Source organism: Vicia villosa, unplaced genomic scaffold (genome assembly GCF_029867415.1).
Source record: "Vicia villosa cultivar HV-30 ecotype Madison, WI unplaced genomic scaffold, Vvil1.0 ctg.000966F_1_1, whole genome shotgun sequence".
Lineage (NCBI taxonomy): Eukaryota > Viridiplantae > Streptophyta > Magnoliopsida > Fabales > Fabaceae > Vicia > Vicia villosa.
In genome coordinates, this window is record NW_026705434.1 from 69378 (window position 1) to 81257 (window position 11880).

General features: G+C 34.5%; 1 protein-coding gene across 1 annotated transcript; it reads left to right on the top strand.

Annotated features, from left to right (window-relative positions):
• The first annotated feature begins 6542 nt into the window (after window positions 1-6542).
• Window positions 6543-9942, top strand: LOC131632576 (uncharacterized). The gene is made up of 7 exons (XM_058903314.1): window positions 6543-6968; window positions 7087-7253; window positions 7409-7620; window positions 8448-8702; window positions 8817-8903; window positions 9019-9191; window positions 9572-9942. Exons 1-7 carry the CDS (start codon window positions 6661-6663, stop codon window positions 9681-9683), a joined length of 1314 nt encoding a protein of 437 aa, XP_058759297.1. The 5' UTR covers window positions 6543-6660; the 3' UTR covers window positions 9684-9942.
• The last annotated feature ends 1938 nt before the right edge of the window (window positions 9943-11880 follow it).

Consider the following 11880-nt stretch of genomic DNA (forward strand, 5'->3'; position numbering starts at 1 on the left):
ATGGGGTCGTTCGTAACCTCCGAGACTTTTTGTCTCTTTGGATTTTAGAACAACTCACTTTATCCATGAGGTTCGAATTTTTGGGGTAGGTTCTCGGAGAGATCAGCCAAGTATTCAGTCCTGCCCTCAACAAAGTCAAGCCTCGTTTTGGACATTTCCGAATACTCAACCCACTCCGAGTGGAATTATCAATGAGACTCGTAGGAGATTCATACTCCCCTATTGATCTCAAAGTTAACTCCCACACTTAGGGTTTTAACACAACATAATAACACAACAGTGCATAAGATATAACATTTATGCAATTAAATGCAAATATATAAACATACATAATTAAATAATTTTAGGCAGAAATAAATAAAAATAAAACGAAACACAAACCATAAAAATAGCGAATTAGCCAAACCCTAAAAAGTTTGCCAAAAACTTAAATAGTTCGCCAAAACCTAAACCCTGCCAAAACCTAAAACCTATAGGAGCATAGTATTCACCATTATAGTGAGTCCCCAGCAGAGTCGCCAGCTGTAGCAACCTGCCTAAAAAATTAATGTTTAGAGTCGCCACCTATTCTACCAAGGCGAATAGGAAACCTTACGCAGTTAAGAGATCAGGGTAAGATACTATATTCAGGTCGAGGGAAGGTGTTAGGCACCCTCAACCCTTTCCTAAAGGGTAACATTCAAAGATAAAGGTTTATGGCAAGGTTTATAAAGAAAGGTGACAAACAGTCAATAGGGTTAAAGACATGATTAAGATTTGGAGGAAGGGGAAAAATTGAGATTTTAGGGAGGGGGACTCGCCTTGTTGCCAAGTGCCTACGTATCTCCTTAGGGAGAATCAGAGTCAACGTAGTTCGGGCTAACGGGTTGTACGCCCTTAGGATTTGAATTGAAGGTGTTTGAAATTGTTTGTGCTTTGAAAAGCATTTTGAGTTGTCTAATTGACGGGGATGAAAATCCATAGTTTGGTATTGTAGTTTTGAAAGGTTTTGAGGAGTGTTTTAGGATGTGGGCGTACAACCCTGGTTTGATTTAGCACTATTAACCGCAACGATCAATAGATTCGATCGCCATAGTTAAAAGATTGAGATTGCATCACTATCAATTTTAATCGATTGATTCGATTATCACTAATAATGAATTAAGGTATTTTTAATAATTATGAATTTGATTTGCATTGTTACCCCTCGCAATCGATTGATTCGATTAAAAAGAATAACAAATTTGAAGTTAGAAAAAGGATTAATCATCACAACTAATAAGATAGTTGCAACCATTTGATCGAATATAATTGAATTGTATTTTAATAATTTAATAATTAATTTGTATCGTTACCCCTCGTAATCGATTGATTCGATTAAAAAGAATAACGAATTAGAACTGAGGAAATTGAATAGTTAATCATTGCAACCAATGAGGATGGTTGAAACCATTTAACTAAATAGAAATTATTTGTATTTTAATTAGATAAACATTTTAATTAAAATTATTATTGCCCATAGCGATTAATCGATTTAATCGGCACGAACAACAAATTAGAACTTTTAATATAAATATCATATAATAATTTATTTAAAAAAAACAATTATTATTATATTAATAAATATATTTAAAAGGATTTTAATTTAAACAAATAAATAATTAAAATTAGTTTATTTATTAGGATTTTAATTGAGTGTGGTTGGTTTAAGGGCATATGTTATAGGGAGGAAATCCTGGGCGTTGATCTTAGATAAGTGGAGAGCCAAGGGCCAGATCTGGCAAGCGCATGGTGAACTATAGGGGCGCAGATGCATAGGATCAGAGGTTGGAAATTTTAGAAAAATAAGAGAAAGGGCCAGGGATCGAACCCTGGACCCTTGGGTGAACCACGCGTGCGTTTACCACCCCAACCACGCACCATTGCTTGTTAACGAATGACAATAAAAGATTATCAATGAAATCCTGCCAGCTAGCGAATTTTAGGCGCCAGAATTCAAACGGACCAAAGACACGCTGACACGCCAGCATCGTCCTCATTAAAACCTGCAACTTTCTGAGAAATCTTGCTACGAATCTGCTGCGATTTTTTTCGTAGCAAACATGCATGGGAAATAGCGAATAGCTCATGTATGCATACAAATATTTCGCAACCTATCATACCCTTTCGTTTTCACCATGCAAATTCGTCCGTACCACTATTGTAACCTAATTTTACCCCCACACAAAATCCCCAATTAAAACCCTAAGAGCTTTGTTCGGCCTTTAATGGCTGATTATGTTTTAAGCACCCAAGCTTCAAATCGTTAACCCAGAATCAATCAAGGCATCATAGTTAACCTAAATATCCAATCAATTTTCAATAGGAGTGCATGAATTGCTCAGATCGATCGAGTTTTCAGAGCGACATACCTGAGTTAAACGGAGAGTTTTCTGGGGGTGTTGGTGAAGAGTGATTATCCCAATAGCTTCAGAGTGATTCCCCAAACGTATTGCAATCCTCAAATCCACTTGAAAAGCCTCCAATCTCAGAAACCGAGTTTGAATTTTCTTGAAGATTTTTGGTTCTTGCAAGTGTGCCTCTGCCCAGATTTTGCAACCCTGATTCGTATGCATACCTTCATCTACTTATAGGCTTGTATTAGGTCAAGAATTTGAGGCCCAATGATCACTAAATCCACTCTTGCCAAGTTTGTAAAAATTGATTCAAATCTTGAATATAAACTTTCTATTTTTGCCAAATCTCATGCCAATATTTTTCAATCATTTGTGCACGAAAATTATATTGTGTTTTGACATAAATGCTGATTGAATTTGATCAATATGCACCTTTTAACAAAATATTTGATTTTTATCTTGATTAAATCATTAAAAATGAAATAAAATCCTTAAAAATTCAAATAAAATATTTAACTTCGTGGCATGTGTCTTGGGCAGCCTAGATATCTTATGGATCAAGTTTGGATTGCAAAACATAGGCCCACTTGTGAAAAATTCCATTTTGACCCCTTTTATTTCACATTTGGTCCTCCAAAATTACCCTACTTTGACCAAGCATATCTCACTCAATTTTTAAGCTATGAGGGAGTTCTAAGACTTTTTGGAAACCTCAAGAGGTCCTCTATAAGCCACTTTGGAATATATTTTTCACTTGGAGCTTTTATCTTGACCATATCCTCTTTGCGAAAAAACTGCTTTTGAAGGATGCCTGAAAATGACCTGTAATCTTTTGCATTGTATCTCTCAAATGAATCATTTCTAGCCCTGGCTTGTGAGAGACAAAGTTGTAGGGAATCCAATTTCCTTCAAAATAGGCTTTGAGTGGGGAATTTTTGATGTTCCATGTGAAAGTTATGCCCAGTCAAAGTTGGGTTGACTTTCTCCTAAGAAACCCTAATTTGAACCTTTTTGCATTTGTTCATCTCTGAGTTTCTATTAATGGAATCATGATCATTCTTGATCAAATGATGGTTATACTCCTCTATACTTGATGTTTGACCAATGATCATAATTTGAATCATGCTTTGATTGCAGTTGACCTTCAGGTTTGAATCAGTTGACTGTGTATCTTGGGGATTGTTTGAGCAAAGCTTTGGCATTGAATCTTGAACTCTGAATCATTGTGAGTGGAACATGGAGGGCAAATTTTGGGGTATGACACTATGGAAGCATCAGAAGGACTTGAGATCAGAAGCAGAAGCACTGAAGTTCTCATGGTATCACGCTCAGAAGTACTTCAAGGTCAGAAGACAAGAAGATGCTCTGCACCAAGCTGTTTGACTCTGATGATATTCAAACGTTGTTCACACAAACATCAGATCAGAAGCAAGTACTAGCTGGCAGGCTACGCTGACTGACAAAAGGAACGTTGAAAGCTATGAAAGGCAATGTCAGTAGACACAGCGAAAGCAAGGCTCAAGGTAGTTGACAAAAGAGTGAAACATTAAATGCAATGCTGTACGGAATACGCAAAGCATTAAATGCTCCCAACGGTCATCTTCTCAAACGCCTATAAATATGAAGTTCTGATGAGAAGCAAAGTTACGAACTCTGAACCAACTTGCTGAAACACTGTTCAAATCAAAAGTTCTCAAACTTCATCATCAACCTCACTACATTGCTGTTGTAATACTTTAGTGAGATTAAGCTTAAACTTAAGAGAAAATCACAGTTGTGATAATAGCTTTATAAGAAGCATTGTAACTCTTAAAAGAATTTGTTTTACATTAAGTTGTAAGAACTAGAGTGATCAGGTTGTTGATCAGTATACTCTAGAAAGTCTTAGAGGGTATCTGAGCAGATTGTTCCTAGAGTGATCAGGTTGTGATCAGTATACTCTAGAAGACTTAGAAATTGTCTAAGTGGAAAACCATTGTAATCTTGTGTGATTAGTGGATTAAATCCTCAGGTGAGGTAAATCACTCCAAGGGGGTGGACTGGAGTAGTTTAGTTAACAACAAACCAGGATAAAAATCACTGTGCATATTGTTTTTATCATACAAGTTTTAAAGCTACACTTATTCAAACCCCCCTTTCTAAGTGTTTTTCTATCCTTCAGTTGTGTCTTTAGGATTTCTTAATGGGCTGTTTTTAGTTTAAATACAATCTTTCTGTAGTTATTTTAATCTGCCTACACGAAAGTGAAGCAGTGAAACGTTGGGTAAAATCGAAAGCCGTCGGACACAAAAGATTACAATTGGTTTGTTTTTGGTTAACAAAAAGGGCGAAAGCAGTTTGTTAACCAATTAGGGAGTATAATATTAATAGAAATTGACTTTAAAACTATTTACGAAAGCGTGCCGTTTATAGGTGTAGGATCCAGTTATTTAGGTGAAAGCCTTTAACCCTTTTAAGTTAAACTTTCCAGTTAAAAACACTTTTCAACTAGGTTAAGAGTTTGATTTCTTAAAAATAGGTTCACTACTTTAACGTAATGCGCACTGTTCATATGTGACAAATGAATGGGTAGACTTAAAGAGTACACTCGGTTCTTAGTATGCGAAAGCGACATGTTCCCGTTAAATCAATTCTTTTCAAAGTTGAAAACATTGCCCTGTAGGAATCTTAACAGAGACAGTTAGAGTATTGTCTGTTGATGTGTATTACGTTCCAGTATTTTTATTTATCTAAATTTATTAAAGTTATTTACTTCATCGCTCTTTCTCATACATACTTATTTGATTCTCCCTAGATAAACACCGTAACAATAAGTAACGATAGATTTGACTATTGGTCTCTGTGGTTGGACAATCTTTTATATTACTTCGATAGGCTGTGCACTTGCAGTTTAATTTAGACTCTGTTTACAGACCGATCAATCATCTGCTGCATGCATCATATCCCTGACATCGTCGTCATCTTTAACTCACACTTACATACACTGGATATAATTGTTGTCTTCTATAATAGAAATGTATGAAATAAGTCTATCAAGTTCTTCTTTTATGGCCTTTAGCCATACTTTCTTCTTGAGAGCTTCTTCAGTAATCACTAGTTCAAAGTCTAGTAAAATGAAACACTAAATGACTTCTCCTTTGGAGTCTATGTCATTATCTTGCAACATGTCAAACTCTGCAAATCTTCTTGGTATTTGTATGATTCTTTGTGGCCTATGAACTTGTTCAAGTTTTGGAACAATATTAGATGTTGTACCACCTTCAGAAGTCCTACCTTCATAACTTCCGCCTTCAGACGCTTGACCACCTTCAGAAGTCCTACCTTCATAAGTTCTACCTTCAGATGATTGACCCATTTCAGAGGCTTGACCACCAGATTCTAGATCATCATCAGAATCTATATCAGAATTAGATTCGCCTTCAGAAACATCTCCAGCCTTCTGTTATCTTCAAAGTCTCCTTCAGAACCATACTCGACTTTAGCTTCAGAGTCATCTTTGGACTCTGACTCATCTTCAGAAGTAGAATTTCCTTCAAATTCAGAAGTATCTTCAGAAGTTAACTCAAGTGTTGACACTACACCCGAGTTGGATTGAGACTTGCTCCAATCTCATACTTCTGATTATTTCACAATGACATCTCTGGTGACTTCAATCTTATTAGTGATTGGACAATAAAGCTTATAAGCACATATACTGTGGTACCCAATCAACAACATTACTTTGCTTTATCATCCATCTTCTTTGTAGTAGCACTTGGAACATGTTCATAAATATTTATTTTTTGAGAAACCTTTTTAGTATATAGTTTATTCGGCATTTATATATATTTATTAGGCATGTGATTTAGTTGATAGTATTGAAATAATTTTTTGTTGAAAAATTGATGGTAATTTGAACAAATGGTATCTTCAGAGATACATCTCTAAATTAATCTAAAAAAAATTCAGATATATATCTCCAAACTAAATATTTACAAAAAATAAAATCTAGTGCGTCCATATATTATCTCTAAAAAGAGAAGATACTTTTAAAATTTTGCTAAACGCATGGGAGAAGACGGGTGCAATGAGAAAGTGTGCATAGTTGGATCTTGATGGTTACATATGGGCCGATGGGCTAATTGCAACCAACAATCATCGTAAATTACGGTAATACCCTCACCATGTTTCCCAATTCTTCTCGTTTCTGAGTTTCGCAATTCTCAGTTCGCCATCACCTTCTCTCCCTCTTCCGTGCGTAACCCAAACACACACACTCTCTCTGTGATTTACTACGGAAGATAAAATGTTGCGGTGCTTAACAAAAACCGCAGCAAAACACAACCATCCATGGCGGAACAATCTTACAACAACAATTTCATCTCTTAATTATTCTTCCAAGTCTCCAACAAAGTCCACTCCCACTTCCAAAACCCCCACTACCGCCGCAACTGCCGACATCTTCTTCGACGAACAGGAACGCCTCCGCAATCTCACCGCCGATGAAAAAAACCCTTCTCTCAATGTCGGCCCCAACGGAAGACCCCTCTTCACTTCCGCTGCTTCCCTGTCTAAGCTCACCAACAACGACACCTGCACATACTTCCAGCTCGCGTACACTCTCTCTTTGATCTTTTTGGCTTTGTTTTCCACTCTGGCATTTTCTCGAACACCTTGTATGCGTAATTGAGTTCTAACTGTTTTTTCGGGTTTTTTTGTTTTTGTTTTTCAGGAAGGAGACATTGGATGCTGCTCTGCCTGAAGGGTTGCCGATTGGTATGTCAAAGGAGTTTCAGGACTCTATGCGGACTGCTTTGCTTGTTCGCCAGAGCTTTTTGGATCTTCGTGATAACTTCAGACGTGTGGTTGATCCACCAATGTGGTCCCCTCATGGTAAAGGTGCGCACAAATACTGTGGCTGCAATTGCAGTTGCAGTGCCAATGTAGAGACATTCTAAAAACCTATATATGTTGTTCGTGTAATTGGGTTGCAGACGCAATTTAAAACTTTAGTTAAGATTCCATTTGATTTGTTTCTTTGGTAAATTTTTTAGGGGTCAAAGTTAGGAAGCAAGTTGTTTTAGATGGTCCTGTTAGTTGTGGGAAGAGTATTGCGCTTGCAATGCTTGTTCAGTGGGCTAGAGAAGAAGGTTGGTTGGTTTTCTATGTTCCGAGAGGAAAGGAATGGACGCATGGAGGATTTTTCTATAAGCATCCACAAACAGGTTTATGGGACACACCTGTTCAGGCCGAGAATGTCCTCAAAGTAAGACTAAAACTTTCATTATTTTTAGCTTCTCCATGTTGTATATCACTATATCATTTGTTGTATGTTTGTGCTGTATACTTAACACACTTTTCAATTGGAAGGCCGGTTTATAGAATGTTTCAAATAAGAGAAGTGAATGAAACAATGTGTTTTCTTGATGATGCTTTTGGCAACAAGAAATCAATTTATAGTGGTTGTACACTTAGTTTCCTATGATGGTTGTTAACTGTCTGACTTAGTATGGTTACCCTGTTGTCGTTTGGGCTTCTATGTTACACTTCTGTTGTTCTGTTTGTCTAATTGACTTGGTAGTTTGCCTATAAGAAATTTCCAATACTTCGAGATGTAATTTAAGTTAGCTAATAAGAATGAGTACTATCTGTCATCTCTCTATACCCAACTGCTTTCATGCACTCATTTTCTTTTCCTTATATGATGTCATGAATTTGTTTACATCCTTATATGATGTCATGATTATACAGACGAGAGGAGTGAATACCCACATTATCCAATGATAGACAAATCTTAGAGTATTTAATACAAATTGCAAAAAAAAAAAAAGATCTAATATAATTAGAGGTGGTATGTTGGCAAAAAATAATTAATGTAATTGAAATTTTGAAAGGGGTCATATAAATAGGAATACTGAGAAAACTTAAGAGTCCTATATTCATGGACAAAGGTTGTATTTGTTTTATTTGATTTTGGACGTTTACTTATATTTTTGCTTATTAATGATGATTACGATAAACACTGGATTATTATCAGCCTCCTTGGTTCATTTTCTGTAGTTACATTGAATGTTATGGATGATTTTTTTCCAGGATTTCTTGAAGTACAACGAATCCTACCTAAAGCAACTGCCATGCCAAATATTTGATCCAATCCCATTAGGTGAGGGTGCTGGTGTGGGATGGTTAAAAGATGTTGATTCCGTGGCAGTTCCTGAAGGTACAATGTTGTATGAGCTGGTGAAAACTGGCATTGAACAAACACATGCAGCTGTTGGAGTAGTAGTTCGTTTGAGGAAAGAGTTATCACTTGTTAAAGACATGCCTGTTCTTATTGCAATTGATCAAGTGAGAAACAAATTGCTTGATGTTAAAATGATGTTCGTTCTTTGAAATTATCAGTTCTCAAAATTGTGTTATGCTATTTTTTTCTTCTAATTTGTTGTGGTTGCCTCTCTCCAGTATAATAACTGGTTTACATTCAGCGAGTATGAGGAACCTGTCACAATTCGTTCTTGTCGGCCAATACATGCTAGAGAACTTACGATGGTTAGTACATTGATTCTTTATATTGTAGAACAATGCCAGCTATATATTCTTATATGGATATAACTTCTGCCCCCGAAAATAAGCTACATTAGATGCTTTCTCCGTACTATTGCAGGTGAATGCTTTTAGGTCAATGATGCATGATGATATGATGGTAGGGGCTTTTTCTCATTCGACTGCTGTAGGAAAGCTTCGAAAAGACTTACCAGATGTACCGGTCGATGCACGTGCTATGTTTCCTCGATACAGTTTAGAGGAAGCGGACACTGTCTGTCATTATTATTTAAGGTATGCTGACACAGTCTCTCTGTTCCTCAAGTTGATAAAATTGCTTATATGACACAAGTTGCACAACACTAACACTATAGTGTAATAATTAACAAATCAATCAGTCTATAATAAGTTGTCTAATTTTATATCTTTTTAATTCGTTTTCCTATTGGAAATGTATTATTGTTGGACATTTCCCATATTCAGTCTATAATATTTTCAGAATAGAAAGACACGTTGTTGACACATTGTTGATACATAATTGTTCTTTAAGGTAGCGATCGATAGATGAATGTTCTTGTATATTTATACCTTTGATTTATACTACACCATTACATTTCATAGCTTGAAAATTGTGTTTCATATTCCTGAGTTTCTTGTGTTTTACTATTTGACAGACAAAGGCTTATTCGTCGTGAAGCATTCACAGAAGAAAATTGGAAAAAAATTTACTTCCTATGCAACGGAAATGGAGCAGAAATGAGGGGATTAGTTCCTTTCATGCGATGACAGACGTCAGATGCACTACTATTAATTATTTTTAACCAGTGAGATCTGACTGTCATCCATAATAATATAGATGTTTCGTATTTACTTGAGCGATATTCATCATAGGATAGGATACAGTTGGATTACTATTTGCACGATCCACTTTAATCTGTTTAATTTGCTTTAAAACTTGTTCTCAAAGGCAGTGTATTGAGTGTTTGTTGCAGATTTTGTACATCTAAACTTATTTATTACAAAAATGTAAAATTTAGTTTCAAAATATTCTCTCCCTCTAGATCAGAAGTTTCTTTTATATTGGAAATCTGCGTGAGGAGATTTTAGGTTGAGGATGGGGTAGTCGGAGACTCGAAGTGGTTAAATTCATGGATTGGTAAGGGCGGGTGTCAATTATGGCAGAAAAATGCCTGTGACGAAGACATTGCAACAAGCTGTCGTATATTGAAAAAACTGAACGGCAGTGATTTTTGGAGGAGAGCATAGATGTAGGAGAGTTATTCAGGATATGGCCAAGGTTGTGGGGTAGTGCTTATTTATGTCAAGTGAAAATGCAAGTCAGAGAACAGCAACTACAAGCACTTGATATATATTTGGTATAAAAAGACGTCAATGATCAAATCAAAAACTCAGGTTCACAAGGATGGCGACATACTAAAGGTTAATGGCTCAACGACGGTCTTTTGTCGAAACTATCATGTTTCTCTCGATAGCGTGTACATACAAATACTTTGACACCCAAGTTACTAAGGACAATATTTTGATGTTTAACTCAAATTCACAACCACGACATCAAATTAATGGGTAATGGATTGACAATGCTACTTGGTTAGAATTCTCGGAAGTCAGGAGGAGTAGGAGTCATTAGTGTAGGGTTTTAAATACGTGGCTTGTATAAGCTTAAAGACGTGGTATTGAGTTTAAATACGTCAAAAAATCGTAGCGAAATAAATATAACAATATAAATTGAATTTAAAGTATTTATTTAAACCTTTCAAACTCCTACTTTGATACAAATTTTTAAAAACCGAATCGGAGAAAACCGTTAAAACATGCGGGTCATGGTTCAATCGGTTCAACCGTGATTGAACTGGATATTAAATTTAAATTAAAAAAATAAACAAATTATTAAATATTCTAATAAAATTTATTTATATTATAATTTGTTAAATAAAATTCTCAAATAAATACGTACTAATAAACAAACTTACTAAATAAGAAACAAGCTTACTAAATAAGAAGAATGCTAAGACCTAATAACAAATCATAAAATTAGTTAAGGACTAAAATGTATATATTTGTCCTAATTATTTAACTCAAAGCCATAAGTTATTCATTAGTATAATTTTTCACACCTCTTTCTAGACCAACATCGGTTATCCCGTGTCCACATAAATTACATTATTTTTTCTCTTTCTATTACATTTACATTGTCTTGTCTCCTTCAATTTTATTCCTTATTTTTCATCTATACAATTTTAAATATTTGCTATATTAATTTTTTAGATTTAAACAAGGAAATAAAATAAAGTAAAACATAAAAAAAATTATCTTTTAAAAATTAGTAATCAAGTTTATTTTTATTTTTTTAATATTATTTTAAGTATTTTGGTTATGATAACAAATATTTGTCTATTATTCATTCATACACTTTTGATTTTAGTACAATCTTTTTAATTACATTTTTGGATTAATAACCTTTTAACAAATACTATTATTAAATATTTTAAGATATTTCATACAATCCACACAATTAATATAATATAATGTTGTATCTAGTTTTTTTTTAATAAACAATTTGTATTTTGAAGAATTCGAATATGAAATTCTGAAAAATATATTATTTTTTATAATCTATTATTTGTTATACAAAAATCTATTATTTATTTTTTTAATATGTTAAAAAATAAAAAATAAATTATTATTTATATAAAAAATCATATTCTCAAAATTAGAACACGACCTCCGAAATATTGGAGCCGAACCTGCAAAATCTTCTATCAAAAAATATTTTTTTAAGTTTTTTAATTTTTCTCTCTCTATTTCCTCTAGTAAAATCCTTCATTTCCCTAGGTTGAAACTCGCAAACCAAACTTAAGAATTTATTGTCATGCTATTTTCTTTAACTTGTGAGACCTATTAATAGACAGGAAACGGATAAAATTATTTGAAAGATAAGAAACTGTTACAGATTGTTGTTATT

Excerpts from the sequence above, each read along its gene's own strand:
- LOC131632576 (XM_058903314.1), top strand. The coding sequence starts at position 6,661 with ATGTTGCGGTGCTTAACAAAAACCGCAGCAAAACACAACCATCCATGG. Across the intron at positions 6,969-7,086 it reads TGCACATACTTCCAGCTCGC|GAAGGAGACATTGGATGCTG; the intron begins GTACACTCTCTC and ends TTTGTTTTTCAG. Across the intron at positions 8,904-9,018 it reads ATGCTAGAGAACTTACGATG|GTGAATGCTTTTAGGTCAAT; the intron begins GTTAGTACATTG and ends GTACTATTGCAG.